General features: G+C 40.5%; 1 protein-coding gene across 1 annotated transcript in view; it reads right to left on the bottom strand.

Moving 5' to 3' along the window:
* The window catches only part of ptprn2 (protein tyrosine phosphatase receptor type N2), a 112,926-nt gene that overhangs the window by 72,924 nt on the left and 19,226 nt on the right, over positions 1-20,776 (bottom strand). The window contains exons 3-9 of the mRNA XM_035619352.2: positions 15,002-15,115; positions 8,225-8,448; positions 5,023-5,473; positions 4,585-4,881; positions 4,303-4,343; positions 3,338-3,762; positions 47-133 (exon numbers count right to left, since the gene is read on the bottom strand). Of these exons, the coding sequence (XP_035475245.2) occupies positions 47-133; positions 3,338-3,762; positions 4,303-4,343; positions 4,585-4,881; positions 5,023-5,473; positions 8,225-8,448; positions 15,002-15,115 (1,639 nt within the window). The remainder of the gene's footprint in view (positions 1-46; positions 134-3,337; positions 3,763-4,302; positions 4,344-4,584; positions 4,882-5,022; positions 5,474-8,224; positions 8,449-15,001; positions 15,116-20,776) is intronic.

Genomic DNA, 20,776 nt, shown 5'->3' with positions numbered 1-20,776 from the left:
TCATTATTTGCAACATTTTGGGTGTGAATGGGATGTTTGTACATACGAGAGCTGGGTGAGGTCTGCGGTGTGGAGGTTCAGCCGTTGCGCCAGTCGCTCCATTAGGTCCAAGCCTTGGTCAGTGGTGAGGGAGCTAGGGGAGAAATGCACAGACAGCTGGGTATCACATTTGGATGTCCATACCCATACAAGATACATGTAGCCATTCAGGCATTAAAATGCTATTTTTTTAAGGAGATACTGGCACAATTCATACCCACAAATGGGTCATTGCACTTAAGCAAAGGCCATGGTTGGCTGAATGGATAAACTGCATACATATACACACCCAAACACAGGCACACACACACACACACACACATGCACGCACACACACACACACACACACGCACACACACACGCACACACACAACGCCGTGCGGAGGGAAAGGGATCAGCTGTCTCTTCAGGCTTGGTAAATCACCTGCTTTTTTCTAGCAATGAGACAAACAATAAGGTGCAAATGGAACCTGCATGAGGTGTAATGGCTGTATCATATGTACGCGCCTTTTCCTCCTTTTCCTTTCTCATCTTTCTTTTTCTTCGCCTACATTCACTTTCTGTCTGTCTGTCGCACGCACGCTCAAAGTAAAACATGCTGTGACAAGGTACACAAACACAACGACACGCACGCACGCGCCCTCACGGTGAGATGAGAATAATAAGCTGCAAATGGAATGGAGGTAAAGTGTAATGGTGGTCTGATAAAGCCATGCCTCATCTTAGCTCAGTCCGCAGCTGCTTTCTCACTCAGAGAGTAAATCGCCAAGGAAATAGACCAAACAAAGGCAATCTACAGGCCAATGCGCTGGATGGAGGAAATGAGAAGGGCATTCACACAAACACATACAGAAAACTACTTTATTGCTGACAGCTTAACCTGGAGCCACTGCCAAATGACTGGAAGGTGACATCCACCAAAAAGGCATTAATCATAATGAGACATTGTTCGAATGTTCTTTTCACTCCATAGCAGAAAAAAATGTTAATTTAACTGGGATCCAATGACATTATCAGTTATATGTTTTTTGGTTCATTTTTTCAGAAACACATTTATTACAATTTATTAAACATATTCGAGTTAAACATTACGCTGAGATATATTGCATATGATATCACATCATAATAGTGTTCCTCTAAACATTTTAGCCTACTGGCTGATTCACTCCACCTTTGAGGGAGCAGGTGGCTCTTTTTCTCCACTTTTTGAGGGGTTTTGAAAGTTAAAGATTCACTGAAGCAATTCCAGACACGTTTGCATCCCTCTGCGGTAATAGCAGAGCAACTAGCAACTGGAGAGCTCCAGGAGTGACTTGGTTGTTGATGCAAGCACTTTTCCCCTTGGATTTCTCTCTGTCTCTTTCCCTTCTATCCATACCTTTCGATTTCACCTTCCGCAAACAAACACACCTCAACCCCACCATCCCCCATTGCTTAACCCCCCCACTACCACCACAATATCAGGAGCTGTCAGATAAGCAGGTTTGCGTAGCCTCACTGCAGGGTGCGAAGCAGCTGGGTATAACAACCGTGCAATCATGAGGCCTGCAGCAAATGCACAGGCACCTCTATAAGCCAACTATAGGTGTCCGCAAGGTGGGCTGAGGATAGACGTGGAGAAGGAGGTGAAGATTTTTCACTCAGAAGGCGACCTATTTCTTTCCCCTTGCACATACCCTCCTTTATTGTGTGTCTTTGTCTTAATCTGAGTTTCTAAACGTGTGGCAATAAGGTGACAAAAACTGTACCCATGGCAGCTTTATGAGCCTGCGTCTCTTTTACAGGTGAAGGACAACCCACTGACACTGGACTTGATAACGCCATAAAGTGATTTGAGAGAGAGCCAGGGGCGAAGACACAGTCGATAGGAACTTATCTTTGCTGAGCCGGAGCTATGTGAGAGGTGAATGCGAAGGAGAGAGAGAGAGAACTTGGCTACCCTTCCTGACAAAGTATTATCATTAAAGCTGTAATACAGCAGAGTAATACCCACACACGGAGGGATTTATCATCCCTGCTATTGTAATCAGGTGCAGCATGCACTAAGGATTTCAAACTACTGTTTCCTTTACCATAAAGATATGAATATGTGGGTGGTTTTGACAAGAATTGAATCTCTTAAAGGCAGTTTTAAGTAACAGAACAAAGGAGACATATGCTTAGTATTAAGGGATGTCAAATGAGTGCAGGTCCAATAGCATGGCTCACAAATGGTGAGCAGAGCAATAAACTATAACATGAAGTGGCTATGAACTACATAATAACCACTTCAGAAAGAGAGAGTGGCTTTTACAAGGTTCTTGGTGATGCTATTTGAATAGTCTATAGATTTTCAAGTAGAATGACTCAGGTAACAGGGTTATTGGCATACTGTAGACTAATGTGCTGAAATTCGCAACAGTATAAATCAGAACTATGCACTTGATATAAATGCAGGTCACAGACATGCAAGTCTCATCTATAATGTTGCCCTGAACAGCTGCTTGAGCTTGTCTCAATATTTTATAATCTAAAAATCTTCTGTAGTTAAATTTACTTCAAATAAATGTCATACGGTTACAGTACACATTGGCCAACAGGAAACAAACAACACAAAACCCAAACATTAATAAAATAAAAATCCATAGTACCTGATTATTCAGGACTTATAGTCTAAATCATCTTGATTAAGATCTTAATGAATTTAAATAGGGCAGCACAGTGGTACTGTCTTTAGCACTGTGGCCTCACAGTAAGAAGTTTCTTGTTTTGAACCCACAGTCCAAAGGGATTCAGATTGGGGCTGGGTTCATTGGAGATTCTACATTGACCATATGTGTGAATGTGAGAATGAATGGTTGTTCTCTTTATGTTGACCCTGTTATAAGCTGGCGACCTGTCCAGGGTGTACCCTACCTCTCGCTCACTGTCAGCTGGGTTTGCTTCCAGTCCCCCTGCGACCCGTGAAGGATAAAGTGGTATAGATAAATTTAAATACAAGAGGGCGGGCAAACTGCCAACTACAACAGTCCAAAGGGTTCAAAATGTCATGGAAAACTAAGGCTGCTTTATAGCACAACCGAAATAGATAGAGGACAGAACCTTTATTTCCCCCTGTTATCGTTAGCATTACTCAGGTTGTTCATATCATTGATTTGTAATGAAATTACAATCTGAGTCACTGTAATATAAATATGTAATATTGTGGCACTAGATAATACTGTGTGAACTTTTTTGGCATAAAAAAATGTCTTTGATTCTCAATATCATCAATTGCAAATGTAATTACAATTTCATCACTGTAATGAAGCATACTCACTCTGATCCAGTGATAATGTAGCCAAAGTGTCTGTCCTTCCCTCTGCTGGAATACTCCTTCACCCCAACATGGACAAGCTGAGTTTTGACTTTCATGTCCTTCTTCTGTGGCTCCTCCAGCTGCATCTTCCCTGCTGGGGACTGAATCCCCTGCATCCATCTCTCAATCTCAGAGTCCACCTGTGTGTCAGGGCCTTCTGCACCACCAGTTAACCGCAGGGTGGAGCCTTCCTTTGCAGGCACAGTCACAGACTTCTCCTCCCAGCGATGGGGTGCAGGAACCTGGCCCTGCATTGTCCGGCTCTGGACGTTCTCTAGTCCGACCATTTTCTGGAGGGGAGCTGGTGGTCCAATGCTGATCTCCTGAGCGTCACCGAAGGGCTCCAGGTTGAGGTAGTCCAGCAGCTTGGAGAAGAACACTGCATGCTGTTTCCAATCAAAGACTTATCTTTAGAATACTGACAGAATTTTCAATTTCTTTTTACTTATACACTATTTTTATTTCTTTTATTTTTTTTGTTACATTCTGACGGAAAATTAATACATTGAACATACACTTCAGTTTTATTAGAAATGTCAGTGACTAAAGGTACAAAATTTGTGTTGAATTCACTGACATTTCTATGTCTGGGTGCGGTGTTAAGGTCTAATGACATCCCTTTCCGTCCAATTTCTTAAAGGGTGCATTCAGTGGATTTGCTTTCCTTCTAAAGTGTAAACACACAGTGTCACACAAAGCAATTATAATTAATTTCATATTTAAAGTTCCAATGAAAAAATTTAAGCTGATTAAATTATTTTCTAACAACCAGCAATTGTGAGTCTCTTATCAACTTCTAGGAATTTAAAAGCCAATGCTTGTCTGCACAATTTTGAAATCACTTGAAAGTGAATAAAGTGTAAGTTTGCATGTCCCACTTCCTGAGAAACCAATTTGTTGGTCGAGCAGAGTCATTTTAAATTCACCTTGTCAACGGGCTCTTTGTCTTCACTGTCTATTTGCTGGCCTGTAAACAAACACAATGTGAGCAGATTGTGGGAAAACTAAAGCTCTCTTTTGTATTTATTAAAGAAAAAAAATAAACTTAAAGACTCAAAAATATCATTGGCAGTATTATATGGATTACATAAATAAAGCATTATTTAGACATTTATAAATTACAATACCTTACAGTCTTATATCTATGACAGAAAATAAACACATAGCTACTCTGAGTTGCCATATTTCATTCCCTTTTACACACCCACCTTGCTGTTTCATTGTCAGTGTTTCTTTTTGGTTTGGATCCTGCCCTTCATCTGATTTCAGGTCCTGGTCTTGATTCAGTTGCATGGCTGTCAGTGGCCCCCTGATACCATCCATATCCCCCCTCGAGTCAGTAACTCCCAGTCCTGCCTTGGCTCCAACTGCCGGCTGAACCTCATCGACCTCCTGCATAACTCCAGAGATGACCCCAGCCAACTGGTCCAGGTCTGTACCCATTAAAGTCTTCATGTTGATGCTGTGCCTTCCAAGCTGATTTGCCACATTCTGGATGAATCGCTCTGGAAAGAGAGAAGAATGACCACCCACAATGAAAAAATGTATTTAAATGTAATTTCTACAGGAGCTTTTGTGGTGCAAATATAAAGCCAGAGTTTGAAAAATATACTGTATAACAAGCTATATAAAAAGGCTGATCTTACCATCCATGACACTAAGAGGTTCTTTGGCAGTCAGTCGGTTTGAACCAGCCTTGACCAGCAGTCGGTCTAGATTAGGCCTCTGGGGTTTGGAGCCAAAAGCCTCCTGAGACGGCAGCTTTGCGTGTTCACTCTGAGCTGGATGGATGTAGCTAAGGTAATGGAGTTTTTTAGGCCAAGGACCCTCTCTACCCAGGGAGCCCTGCTGAGTGCCTGGTGCCCCTGCAAGAAGCCGCTCTACATGACTGGAAAGCAGCTTGCTCCTTCCTGGGTCTTGGTTGGAGTACGTTGTACTAAGCTTCGGGTGCCTGCCCTCACCACTCTGGGTAAAGACTTTGGTAACAGGAGGTTGACCAGCTCCTTCCTGAAGGCTGTAGACAGTGGTTTCCTTCCAGCCCTTCTGGGGTTTTGGCCAGCTGGGTTCCGAATGGCCATCAGACCTGAAGTCTTCATTCTTTAACAAAACATGCCTATTTAGCACATTTAGAGCAACTTTTATATGTCAAACATTTTTTAACCATGCTTGCAGCCATGCTACTGATGGCAACAATCAATTATCAAATAAGGGTCAAAAAGATTTGAGATTGTCAAGAGATATTCACAAATAATTCCGAAGTTAGTAGTTGGTAATCAACCTTTGAAAACCTGTAAAATAAATCTACATGAGGAATTCAAGTCTGTTCATGTTGTGAACATCTCTGTACAGACACAGAGCAGTGTGTGTGTGTGTGTGTGTGTGTGTGTCTCTGTGTGTGTGTGTGTGTGTGTGTGTGTGTGTGTGTGTAAAGCTCAGCATTCAGAGTTCCCGAAATGTGTAATGCTGAAGTTACACATATGAATTTGATTGAACAATGGCAGTCAAATCACAAAGTAGAGTCCAATCAGAAGGCAGGTGGTTCCGTTCCATTAATTCCGGCTGCATGTCCTGAAAGGTAAAGCACCTTTTCAAGACCTTTTGCAGGCTCCTTCAGGACCCAACTGTGTTTGCATACATACATACACGGTACATTAAATACTTACTATTATTTTCTATGTCATGATCAAATGTATTTAAAATGAATTATTTGTAAACATCACTTTAAAAGCACAGAATCTTTCTTACCCTAACTTGAGCACAGCCTTTTCCTCTATAATGCCACCAGCAGCTGAATTTTTCAATCTTATCTATTGGATGGATTGGCACAATCCTATTGGGCGTCATAGAGTCCAGTTTAATTGCAACAATGCACATGTGTTTTATGATAAATTGTATTTAAGTTATTTTTCAAGCAAAAATGCCCAAATTGTCTGTATTGTTTGTGAGGATTTGCTATGTTACTTTGTTTCATGACACAGCACTATAAATATTTTTGGATTTAGGAGAGTTGGACATAATTAAATTAGCAATTTAATGACATAATTTATACTAAACATGTTAGCCTGCTGATATTAACATTTAGTCAGCATCAATGTGCCAAAATAGTACCTCACAGAGACCAATGTATGGCGGTGGACCAATTTCTGCAAAGCTGAAGTGACAAAATTCATATGATAAATATTCAACCCCCCCCCCCCAACATTAAACGGGTTACACTGGGTCAGCATTGTTGTGACAGGCTTTGGTCTAAAAAGAGAAGCAACCTGGGCTCAACTAGACAGGACAGGATATGAATAGGGATTCTAGATCAAATACAACTGCCCTTGGAAAATGCATTATGGAAATTATAGATGAGATAGTGTCACTCAAAGTGTAATTTCATGCATTTTCACAAGACACAACAAATTTTAAATGCATATCCACTCTTTCTTAAGAGTAGCCGCATCCCTTTATCTAAAAGAAAAATTGTGAGTCATCTGATTACAAAGCCATTTGAGTTTGTATTTGGCACACTATAACATTACAATGCACTGGTATACAGGCATTTAGAGGCCTTCACTGTAGTTGGCACCAAAATTTGGGATTTCTTTTCTGAATCAAAAAGGCCCATGCATCAATTGTATGGGCCTTATATATCAGTTTATCCGATCCACTGAGTAGCATTATCAACCATGGTGCTGCTGCAATAATACTAGCTATCTCCCTTGGTGCTATTTTCTGTCCTTCAAATGTATATAGAGAAAATGTCACTCCTTCCAAGCCTGTCGTACTGAGAGGCCATAATGGCATTAGCACAGCGAGACGGGGGAGTACTGCCATTCATGCTAACCATCTTCGCCTTTTTCCATCACGCTACACAACAAAGGACCTCATCTCATCAATAAGGGAGGTCCTGAACTCTTCAACTTTGCATTATGGCTGCACTGACACAGCAGCAGGACGCAGCTCGACTAAGAAGGATGCTGGGCACATTTCACACAAAGCTTGGGCATCAGTGTAAATATGAGGATTGAATAATGTAATTAAGTGATGGAGTATCTTTGCGTAAAAGGGTCACTGCTCAGTGGGAGATGAGGGGAAAAGACAGAAAGCGAGAAACAAAAGCTAAGCAGGGATGAGAGGGCAACCCCAGCAAACGACAGATACTGACTCTTTTTTCACAATGAATAGGAAGAGGCCCTTCCATAATTTAGCAAGGGAAAATGTATTTGTTATTGTTTGTTTACTTATGCAGTATGGAACATGTTATAGCCTAAACCCTGGACCTAAATGCTACCGTATATCTCCCGCCGAGCAGTTAAACTATGATATCTAAATAAACCAAGTTTCTTCAGACATTACACTCAACTTACTCTCTGCAACATGTTAGTACTTGCCAGAGACAGATTTTTAAAAATGCTCTTGTTGGATACACTTCCAGTTTGTACAAAGCGTTATTGTAAAAAGCCAAGGGCCGAGTTAAGATAACCCTGACAATATCAACTGGGTTATTTATTTTTTTTACCTTAGAATTCCTTTTTCCAGGGTCGCAGGAGATATTTATACGTACATATATACACATATATATACACACACGCACGCACACATATATTATACACACAGTTAAATTATGTGGGTGCTTTTCCAGTTCTTTTTTTTTGTTCCTTCGTGTAGTGTCCGGTAAATAAAATATGCAATTCTTAAATGAAACTGCTATATGAGGCATGAATTACTGAATCAGTCGGGAGGCAGAGAGATGTTTCACTTTCTCCAGGGCTGAAGCACCGTTTCGCTCCCTACTCTCTCTCTCTTTTTCTCTCTCTGTGTCGCCCCGACACAGACACAAAGTCTACAGTGTGAAGGAGTCACCTGAACATTGGTTCCCTCTCGTTGGACTCCTGGTTGTCCATCTACCTTGGCCTGAGGCAAGAAGCCTAGACCCGTCAGATATTGCTGAAGGTTTCTGCTGCTGTATGAAATAAGGCGGTCAGGGGGGCGCAGAGGTGTGGCTTGATGGCGGAGTGGGACATTCCTCAGTTTGGAGAGCTCTCTAGAGATAACCTGCTGAGTGATGTCATCCTGCCATGTCAGACCTGGAAAGAAAGAGGTCAGATTAAAACTCTAGATAGGCTTTTAAGTAAGTTTTCTCCAGAAAGGTCCAGGTCAGAAACTACTTTAGTGAGGACATGAAACAGAGAGGAAATATAGTTTGGAGATGAGTGAGGAAAGTTTGAATAACATATTAGAAAGCCAGAATACGACCATCATGTCAATGTCCGGAAAACAAACAAACAACAACAGTGATTTGTGATTCCAGAATTGAAATTTATACAAAGGCGTTCTGCATAAGGCAGAGTGATTAGAAATGGCTTACATTTTCATATTTTCTGGGCTTGTCCCTTTATTCCTATTCGTTTTGGCAAGAGATTGCTAAAGTGATACAAAATGACTGAAAGAACCAGTTCCTGCTCAAGTACTGGGTTGACCCCTTCAACATACTGTATGGATTTAGAAAACAATGAAGAAATAATACAGATTTTTCCATCTATGATTTGAAATACCAGTAGAAAGGTTGAAACTTTGAGGTAACTTTGGGACAATTGTTTTTGCTATAGTTCTGTCAGTGTTACAGGGTAAATGGACAGTGCAAACCAAACAAGCTAAGATGAATCAGAAGGGTAGAGTAGGAGGGCTTCAATTGTAATACACAAAAAGGAAGCCATGACTACGCATGCACACATGTATGGACACATGTATAGAAAGACATGCGCGCACACACACACATAAACAGCACATCCAGTCAACATGTCGGCGAGAATTTCACACTGCAACTTGATGCCTTGCCAACATTTCTGCTAATTGCCAACACATAGTTGGGATGCAGAAACTCCTGGGCAGGGGCAAGGCGTGGCGGTGCCAGGACCAGATGGAGCTACCCAAGCAACCAAAAAAAAAAAAACAACCCAAAACATGTCCCCATTCCCAGTGAGCCAAGAGGCACAGCATTCCATCGGCAAAGAGCATAGAATTACCAAAGATATTATACTTTTTTTTTAAGGAGACAAGATGTTCACTGATGAAACTTGCATTCTGCAAAAGCATTTTTTCAATGCTCAGCAGAATGGTAGTAATTATGTTGTGGTGCAGGCAGTTCAGAGTTGCCACATTCCTGATATTTAGCCACACTCATCAAGAAACAATGCTGCTCTTAATGATGTGGACATATTTAATAGCAATAAACGTCTAGCCTGGGTAGGAATATATGAAAAAAAATTGTGCAGAATGTCTTCATTAGCCTGGTTTGTCACTCATAGACACTGGGTATTCTCACAGATATTCAGGCACCAGATGAGGATCTGAGCAATGCAGAACAGCCACAGATGCCTCCAGTCATTCTTGGCAGCACTGAATGGACCACAAAGCAGCGTATGTTGCCACTGTTCTGGAACGCAGCTCTGACAGTTAACTACCCGTGGCTTACCCGCTGTGGTGTATATTTGCTATATATTAGCACGCTGATGATCATTTATGCTATCAACAGTCGTGATGGGTAGAGGAGGTTTTTCCTCAGCCCCGAAGGATCCATTTGGTACCTGTGGTTAACTGCAGCTTGTTAAATGGGTTGAGAGTAAACATGTGATGGCTCAGGGTAGCTTCATTGACTGTGACACACCTCTATCCCCTGTGTCTCCTGGGGAATGCACTCATTTACATACATACCATGGTTTGTGTGTCTGCAATGGGCATACTTCAGGGAGGAGAAATGCCCGCACAAATTACAGAATCCAAAAGAGCCATTTTGTGAAAGAAAAAGTCAGGAAGAAGAGTGGTGAGGCCTTTGCGGCTGGATTCCTTTCAATCAACTTCTCAGCTGATTATCCTGGCACTAAGGAGCTAAATGTCATGCAAATTCATCGGTGAGTCCAGAGAAAGAGCAGGTTCCATCACTAAGTGCTGCTGGTTTTTGCTTGTTAAGGATAGCGTAATGTCTCAGGCACATGGCTCAGTTAATTAACGCCTTGCCATTAACGCAACAGCTTTCAAACAAGCAAGATATTTCTGTTGGCCTCATGTCTATTTTCTAGTTAGAGAGAGAGAGGGGGCCTCCTAAATATTCAAAGCCTATTAGATGGGTTCCTGTCTACATGTCTTGTTGTTTCATCTGGTCTTTTTGAAATGCAGATTTGCCCCTTCACTTCACTCCTGTCCACTGACTGATTTTAACAGCATTAATGGAAGAGGGCGTGAATAATTTAGCAGCAAGTTCTGCCTAATTAGTTGAAATGAAATGTGTCAATCCAAATATGAGATATGAAATTAAATCAACTGTGCAATAGTGTGGCAGCCCCAAAGATATACATACATTTTTTTAAATGTAATTTCATTTTCTGTGAGCAGTTTTAGGCTAATATATTGAGCAAACGATTTAATAAACACAAATCGTAAAATTCTTATGTTCTTATTGCCATCTTTTTAATACCCAGTTTACCCTTTTTTTGCCCTAAAGAGGCTTTACAGTAACACAAATCATCTCATTCCAACACCTTCTATGATCTTTTTCTGGCTCTATGACGATTTAACCTGTAAAACATTTAAACCAAAAAAACTCCATTTCACTCCAAAAACACAATTTCCTAAAATGACAATAATCTAGATATTTTGTGCATTATGTGTTTCCAGACATTCAGCCAAACATATTTAGCATCTTTGGAGCTCCGCCAGGGGTGGGCTGACCATCTGGATGTTCTGGAGAAGTCCAGAACGACGTCCATCGGCCCGGCTGGTTTTTGGAAGGGTGATTTTATTCTTCCATGTTTTTTTGTTGTGCACGTGTAACAGTGGTCAGCCAGTTGAGTCCCGTGCTGCGCAGTGTGTAAACCTCACTCACCGACACATTATAACCGGTGCTAGCAACCACAACATTGTTAGTGTGTCTGTCTCATGTAACAAAGATTCTAAGTTGAATCCACCCCGTGACATGTGTTCGACTTGTCTTTCCTTTTGTTTTTTTTTCACACTGAACAACACTTTACTAAAACAAATGAATACAAATTAATTAATGGATTTATTTTGATCGTGTCATTTAATCCAGCCAACATCCAAATTCACACCCACTTGTCCCTGTTTACATTTCTCACAAACTGGTCACAAACTCATATTATATATATATTTATCAAAATAAACAGCAGAATTTGCAAATTCTTATGGTGCTACGTTTCCATCATGCACAGTTAGTGGTGCTGGAGCCTTTTGGGGGAGAAAGTCCAGGGACGTTTTTTAGTCCCAGTCCGTCCCTGAGTTCCGTTTAAAGTTGAAACAGAGTTATGTGGGTTGGAACAATGTGTGGTTGCACAGCGTGAGTTTGTAATGGCTGACCCCACCCAGCGGGTCAGTGAGGTGTAAGGGGTTGTTATCATATTCTCTATTGAGTGCCGTGAAGATCTTCTAAGGACTGGGCTACAATGCATATCAATGTAGTGACCACATCTACTGGAGGGATTTCATACTTTCATACTGCAAACCAATTGATGAACATCTACAAGGAAGAAAAAAAAAAGTGTTGATCAGTGGGTTTATGAAGCAAATCTGTAACAGATTTCTTAGAAATGCCCCCTTCACAGCTCTGGATTCATGCCCAATGATTCAATAAAACCCCTATTGTTTTCCTATGGCATGTTAAAAGTGTCAGTATATCTGTTCTCTCCATCTACTATCTAGTAAGGTTGTCAAGGAGTAGACAGAGCAAAACATGGGGAGGCACAACATTAGTGTTTGTTGCTCGTCTCTCAAAGAAGGCATGTTTGTGCAGGAAGCGAAATACGACCATGTGTAACGTGGTTTGAGTATAGCACTCGAGTGACATGAGGTTATGGTCACTGACTCTCCTTTGCATTAGCTCCATTGACGATTCAATGTCACATTGCATCATCATCCTTGACTTATCTGTACTATGAGAGAATCTGCTGGTCAAGGTCAACAAGGTCAGGAGGTCAATAGACTGCAGGTTACTGTAGTTTAGCCTGGTTGTCGCTGTTGTTGCAGTTCGACATGATTCTTTCTGATCTTATGAGCTTGACAGCATATTTATGAAATATACCTTTTGTTTTTGCAGTCCCCATCAGTTGTTGTTGCTTGCTACACCTGTTTTGCTTTGTGTTTTCACAAAACATTCAGTATATACAGCACTGTTTAAAAAACCTCAACTGGTATAAGAAATAAATGTCAGTTTAATTGTATTAAACATAAATTATATTTTGTTTTACTGGTCATCAGTTATAAAACATTGTTTGCCGAGCGGAAGCTTCTGCACTGAGTGCCCTATCAGTTTCAAACAAAATAGCTGGAGGAGAGAAGGTGCCAGTATCCTTTCAACTACACTGAAAAAAGTACAAAAAGAAAATTTAACCCCAAATGAATACTGAGGTTTGCTAAGTTGATGACATGCCCCTTGACTTTATATAAAGCTAGGCCACTACTGTAGGTAGTAAAATAGTCGGGAATGTTAAACTCATGCCTTACAGTTCTGCTGGTGTGTTTGTGGTCTTTGCAAATGCAAAAAAAGACACCATCCTTCAAACTGTTTAAATGCAGAGTTTTGCTCTTATTACAATCACATGATCACACAATCACAATCACCACTTTTATATGCAGGGAATGACAGGTGCCTAGTTACAGTTGCTAAGCTTTTATTGAACAATCACTGTTCAGAGGAGGGGTTTAGAGAATGGTCAATTAAATGCTCCATCATTTGAAAATATTGTTCATTGAATCAATCCGCCACAGTTAGCTGAGTTAGTTCCTGCGTGTCTCTCCATACAGTTTGCACAAACACAAACAATTAGCAGAGCCATAATGATTCCAAGGCAATATGACAGCAGCCTGGCTATGAAACGTGTAGACAAGACATCGGCTGCAGTGAATGCTAAAGTTGCTTGTCTTTGTGTGCTGTGTATTTTAAAAGTAATTTGCAGCTGGATGACAGTGTCTTGCATTCAAAAGGTATTGTGGTGAAAATGTAACACCAGACAATTTGCTCTGCCGTTTGGGACACGTCCTGAAAACCCAAACCCTTTTGTACAAGGGTCAGGTTCTATTGATCTGAAAGACATTGGTGTTTTGCAGTGAGCAGAGATCGTATGATTTCTACCTGCGTTTCTGATGCAAGATAAAGAGGATTGTAAATCGATCCCATTTCTCTCCATTTTTTCCTTCCCCGTCATATCTTCAATTAAGGGTACAAAAATAGTCTGGACAGGTAACCCTGCCTGGCATTTAAAAAAAAAGGGTCCCCCCACATCGCAAAGATGATACTTCAATAGCTGTTGAGCTGATAAAAATAACGCGCCACCGAGCATTAACAGTGCATTGTGGAATCGTCCAAACATAATGTTCTGTCTGGTGATGTGATTCAACAAGACAGAAAATGGGCAAATGATTCAAAGTGATGACGCCGCAGATGTCTGTAAACGGTTGTCTAAAAAACACAAGGTCAGAGAACAAGTCTCATGATGAGAAGCATCTAAAAGGATTCAACATCTCTTAAAACGGAGAAGGGACAAAATTACACACTGGATCTCTTATCATCCAGCTCTATCTCATTTGTTTATTTCTAAGGAGTAATTAGAATAAATGTGTGGTCTCGCCTGGCTTAATATTCATCACATAATCTTTTTCATCTTCTCTTTTTTTATTTCCTCTGGCCGACTTCTTACTCTTAATGATTTTCAACAGTGATTCACGCCTGTTAAAAGATATTAAGCTCAGAGTGGCCTGCAAAGCCAATTATGTTTGGAGGGCTGATGTTTGTGGTCACGGTCTCTGTTAAAGACGTCTACTGCCCCCTGGTGTGTCAGAATTGCAGTTAAAGGCTGCTAGATGGCTGGAAAAAAAAATAAAAATCACAAGGTGACTTGCTTTGTACCACTATTTTTACTGGTCTGACAATCTCTGTAAATAACTATGTAACTGGTGCTCATTATAATGAAATTATAGGCTGCTCTTTTAGTTATCATTTAGTTAGTTGATATAGAAATTCCCATGAAAGAACTGTTTCATTTAATCCTAAGTAAATATCCAAACAACTCTCATAGCTGCATGTTCAGCTGGTGTAAATATTACCCTAGTTATAAGTTGGAATTAATCAATCAGAAAACTGAACACTGTAAATGCATTACTTCACTCAATTAGTATCAAATTATATATTTCATTAAAGAAAACCTCCAATAAATTATAATGGGCTCATAGAATAAAGGGTTATGATTTGGGTCACATATTATATGAACTGAATTTATGGTATTAATGGGCAGAAGATACTTTTCCAAAACTACCAGAGCCATTTGGTTCGCAGTTACAGTAAATTAGTCCATAACAGCAGACTGCCTGGTGGCTCCAGTCACTTTTGTCTGTTATTCACTTTGGAGCCATCAGCACGACAAGACTCTGTTCACCACAAACAGTACGAGGCATGACATAATGAATGAGATTTGTTGCTGAGAATATCTGTGTTAGCAAAAGGAAACTCAACATGACTCTGGGTCTGGAACCAAACTAGAACCACAAATTCTTAAATTCCTTATTTTACTTCATTCATCACAGAACATGAGAGACACTCGGACAGAGACGGACAGGCAAACAGGCGTTATGTACCTCTGTGAGCCATTTTCTGTAGGAGGATCCTGAGGCGTTGCAGAGCAGAGGGAGAAATATCATATGTGTACACGTGTGCACTGGCCAAATCTTGGCACCTTCCAAACACCCCATCTACAGAAAAAGAAAAGAGGAGAGTAGTTAAACAGTCTCACAAGGGATGTGTTTTTCAAAGCTGAATGTGAGAACATTATGGTTGTCATTCTGATGGAAAAAAAAGAGATCCACCAGCCCAGATGAAATTTTGTAATTGTAAGTTGCACCTGCAGTGTCTCTATACCTCCAACTTCATATTAGTGGGAAGCTAATAGCTGACATTTTTCCTCTGACAGCACCACGATAAGCAGCCGTTTATGGCAGGAAGGTTTTTATCAGGGACCCTGATAATCTCCCTATCAGCGGGCCTCCCTCCTCACTCGGAACATGTTGCTAGGCAACCCACGCCACAGAGTCCATATCAGCCAAATAATTCAATGGCTGTTCCAGACCTCTGAAGGATGGTGAGGCTCAGCGGGTCAGATAGAAGTGTGTTGATGTTATAACTGGAATTTGAATGACGTGCGTTGTCACCTTCTCTCAACTGGAGAGACATCCATATATCTTATTGGCTAAACTCAAGAAAATGAAAGTCCACCTCACAGATGACCTCTGGCATGATGAAACCTGCAGATTTGATCAGAGACATGTATGTGTGTGTGCACGCTATCATCCATACCACTGTGTGAGAGTATGTGTGAGAATTCTACTGTGATTAGATGGGATTTACTGATGTGGATGAACACTTTGTCATGCACCACATCATTCCATTAATTAGCCCCAAGATGTTGGACAATGACAGCATACGTCATTGGTACGATTGATGTTCACTGACACATCGGACAACACAAAGTAGACAAACACCGATGTCCTTTACATGCTGCAATTTCCAGTGTTCTCCTCCAATGACATTTTTACACAGGGGAAGTAAAACATTACATGAGTGCAAATCCCAGGATTTTTGATCGCGGATTTTTGGATCCTCTATGTGTTGTAACGTTTTGACACAGAGAAAAGCATGTCAAGCGTCAACTTTGTATAAAGGCTGAAAGAGAAATATTAACTTATTTAATGTCATCTATGCTATTTAAACATCCCTGAGAATCATGTTTCTTCAAAGAAAAGAAAAATAATTAGTGCCGTGTTGGGTGTAAAATCCAGTGACTGATAATTACAATGATAATAACATGATGTCAGCAGGTTTCTAAATTAAATTCTTAGTCTAGATGTGAAGCGCATATTTTCCTGGCTCCCTGCCCCTTTGCCTGTGACCTGTTAAATGACAGCCCTGTACGGGAAAAAGCCCGTGGGAGGTGTTGAATTAGCATAGACAACACAGTACAACACTTATTTCTGAGATCTCAAGCAGCGTAGAGGAAGATTTCACACCTACAGACGCACATGTCCAAATCACAAGATATCAACTGTCTAGCTATTCTTCATCAACAACTCATCCTTTCTAATGATATTGGAAAAGGTGACATGGTTAATATGATGACAAAATAACCTTTTATTTTCTGGAAGGACATCTGGGATCATTTCTGCTTTCCAGCAAGAAGCTACAGTAACACATACCGTATTATGTAAGAAATGAGCAGAGGCTGTTGACATAAAATGTAGCAGGAAACTGTTAAATGTTTGATGTGCTGCATTCCTCATTGGGTTCCATGGCAATTCTCAGTATTAAACATGTTACTTCCTTTTCCGTTGTCAGGGACATTCCCGATAGCAACCAGATGCATAGGGATTAAGAGAATTTAAAAATAGAAATCAGAGGCATTTTATAACAAAGAAATCACCGTTTGACAAACAGCACATTTATCAAGGTTATTCTGAACCATTCAGACCCACATGCATCACAAATGTATACTGTGTATTCACAATACTGAAATTATCAATACAAGCAACATTGGTTCATTGTGGTTGACAGATTGCATTTAAAATCTATTTAGGTCCAACACCTTCAAGGCTGTCTGGAAATGAAGAAATGTCAATGAAGCAGAGCAGCAGGTTTAAGGAAATGTTAAGCTGACTGACAATAGATCAGTGTGTGCAGGACCGGACTAATGTAGTCACTGTGATGAACAAAAGGTAACTGCAATGCAAATTAACCTGGATTAATATAATCCATAAAGCCTCAAACAGGCCACAGAAACACTAAGTAAATCATTACACACATGTAAAACCCAATAATCAGGGACATGCTCACAGAAGAGCAGCTATACCTGGATAAAATTATGTTGACAGAAATAAAGAAGATTGTCAGCCAAATAAAGGAAAAGAGCCCCAAACCCTGACACCATTTCTCCTCCTTCTGTGAAAGAGGGTGACACTACTGCTATTGCTAAAGCTATTTAAATGGTGAAAGCTACTTCTGAGATAACTGCAAACACTAAAGCAGACAGTGAGCAAAGCATTTCTAAAAGACTGTACGTCACAAGGAGGGGAGGACGGACCCGGGAGGCAAATTAAGATTGGAACAGGTGAATAAGCTGCGCAACTCAATTCATGAAAATGAAGAGGCCAATATCAGTGCACAGGGACTGTCCAGAGGTAGTCTGCTAATAAAGAAAAACTAAATTGATCAGGATATGTTTAATGAAGTGTTTATTCATTAAACAGGGATGCTTTTTTATGACAAAACAGTCTCAGGTTAATCAAATACTTATCCTTTTGGAGCAAACGCTGGAAAAGTATTCCCCTGAAGATGGAAATAAAGACTTGAAGAGGGTGGTTCCAAAATGAGGTATGAGAGCAGAGGATCAAATGATATATGAAAGATGGTATTTGACCTATTTAATCAATGACACAATGACATCTAAAGTAAAAGTACAACATAATGAAGGAATGCTTTCCCTAAAATAGACTAATCAGCTGCTGCTTTTACTCTATAAAAAGTTTTTTCCCTATGGATGCTTTATTTTTTCATTGTCTTACAATGACTCAGAGTAGAATTCACCCACGTTACTGTTAATGTATGCATTGCCTCTTCAATCTCAACTGGTAACTCTATGAGTCTTCATAGGTCTCTTGGTGGCCTACCTTACTCGGCTCCTTCATGCACAGTCACAAATCTGGTTCTTGGTAGATTTACTGCCAAACTATTTCCATTTCTTAAAAAACTGACAAATAGATTTGCTAGGGTTTGTTATTGTTTTTTTTGTTTCTTCACAGTGTAGGTTGTGCCACGATCCTGACTCATCAAATCTTGCACTACCCAGATACAGGTGCACTTGCATAAAATCAGTTGACCATTTGACCAAACCCTTCCCCTGAAAAGCTGATCATAGCATCACAGTAGGCGGGTCAGACCCTATTAATCTGATCTGACATAAGCTGCAATCATTATGATTTCCAACTAACTAGCTTACTATCAACTGTTGTAACCAAGTGTCATATCTAAAGGCAATGAAGTCACTGAATATTTTATGATGAGGGTTGAATTAGAAAAATAGTTGTTGAGGAGTAAGGAATTTGTCTGAGATGCTAATATATTAGAGATCACGGTAACAGATAGGGGAGTAACAGTTTTTCAATAACATAATAATGTTAAATGTTTTTTGACTTTGAACAATGACCTGTCTTCTGGGGTGTCTTCTTAGCAGCACAGAAAACAAAAGCAGATCTTTTTATAGAAAACAGGTATAGTATTGTAGAAGTTATGAAAAAATACAAACAAAACAAAAGTACAAAAGAAACGTGTTTATTTATGGAACTGTGTGTTTTTACTTAAGTGTCAAATTCGTTTCAGAAGATAAATAAGAATGTCCACATTTTCTGTAAACGCCACAAATCGGCTTTTTGTGATGATGTCACCTACAGTGGAAGATACTCTCCACTAGGGACAGACATTCACAAACGCTGTGTAGTAGGGTAATGTGCCGTTAGCTTTGTGTAACCCTTTGACATGCAGCTTCACGGTGCTTCGGACAGTTGCTTCTGTTTGGGCTTCTGTTTTATTAAACAAAGCATGAATCAACAGCTATAAATGTACCAATCGCCGTCGTTATTTGTTTTTCCCTGTTTGAATCAGTTGAACGGTGTTCGGCTTCTAATTGCTGCAGGGACAGTTAGTGTGTATGTTGCCCCTTTTTTCCATCTAGTTCCACATATTGACACGCTGGAGAGCAATGTTTTGACCTGGGGAGGGGAGGAGCCTGGAGGAGCAGAAGGCCCGCTGACGCTGCTTGTCCACCGCAGTGGCTCTGAGAACATTATACTTCACATAATTTAAGCAGTATTTAGGATTTCAACGAATCATTCAGTTCGTAACGTATGCCGAACTGAAAGCCTAGTACCGAACAGTTCAATACGAAAACCTGTGTGGTTACACCCCTAGTAACAGGGTTTCCTTGTCTTTATTGGTTTGGGGAAAATTACACTCAAACCAAACGATTACTACTCATCCTCAAAACCTTGTAAAGGTGAAGCATTTTGTTTAAAATACAAACACTGAAGCATATAATTATAACCGTGGTGTTGCTTGTCCATGTGTTTCTACAGTAAGCATCCAAACATCCATCATGTAATGACAAATAACACTTTACCTACATTTTGTTAATTGTACCGTACCCCTATGGCTATACACTAACAAAACTGCTCTATTTCCATGTCTCCAACATTAGCTGATTTGCTAGCAAGTGAGGATTCTTTGGGAACATGCAGCTTTGGCCGATGTCTTTAACAGGTTTTTAATTTTAAAGCAGCTCGGCGCATCAACGGTCATTCAGAGACAGCAGAATCAACCAGTCGTGGTGTCTGCACATTTGGCGTTAGCTTACACTAACTAGCATGAGCAGCAGTCATTTTGCATGACAAAATCGTCTGTGAACGACAAGAAAAGAGAAACCCTGCTTGTGTTTATGTCTGCGTGAAATTGTGTGCTGCACGAGATGAAAAGCTTGACAGGCTTGAAGCAGTATTTAAACTGTGCATTGGATGCTGCTGAGACTATTATAAGGAGTTCTTACGCTGACATATTTTGTATTTCAGGAATCACTTCAGTAAGATATCTGTTTTCACTTTGACATTCAAGGGTCTTTTTTGTCGTTGATCTGTGTCAAAGCATCAAGGGAGGTTAATGCAACACACAGAGCAGCTCCTTCTCACAACCCTTCCGTCTCTCAGCCACTTTGCATGGCAACAGCATGGGTGAAGGTGCGCACAGCTGGCCCGGCCAAGAATAAACCAGGGTACACCTTCAGGGACCGCGGGAAGAGTTGAAGTGGCAGACCTAGTTATTCCCACTCATCCCCTGTGTGCTGGCTGCTGCTCATCAGGGGTCCAGTGCAGAGTGACAGAGTGGAGATTGAGTATACTGGAGGGTTATGAAGCAACTAAATCATGTCTCATTACTTGCATATTATGCACAACATTAACCCAAAATTGGTCTTTTTTGCCTCACGTGCAATTACATTTCTAGAGGGATAATATGAGTGTTGTTCCTTGAGCCAGAGTAATCAAAAGCCATGAGAAGGCATGGACGACGAGAAGTAAGTCATTATTCACATCACATCCATGCACAATAGGCTAATGTAACATAATATGAACCCTCCACAACTACCCTTTTTTCTGCCGCTTGATATTTTTCTGTCGAGCTGTCCGCAGTTTCTTTCTATTAGGCTACGCAGTCCATTATAAACACATCACATTTGTTGAATCCATATAAAATGAAACAATGGCTTTTCGGGGCGTTATGTACTGTAGTAAGGTTAGATGGATTAAGTTAACTTTAAGTGT

This window comes from Scophthalmus maximus, chromosome 21 (genome assembly GCF_022379125.1).
Source record: "Scophthalmus maximus strain ysfricsl-2021 chromosome 21, ASM2237912v1, whole genome shotgun sequence".
Taxonomy (NCBI): domain Eukaryota; kingdom Metazoa; phylum Chordata; class Actinopteri; order Pleuronectiformes; family Scophthalmidae; genus Scophthalmus; species Scophthalmus maximus.
The sequence above is the reverse complement of the archived record's forward strand: the minus strand, read 5'-3'. Positions and strand labels throughout refer to the sequence as shown.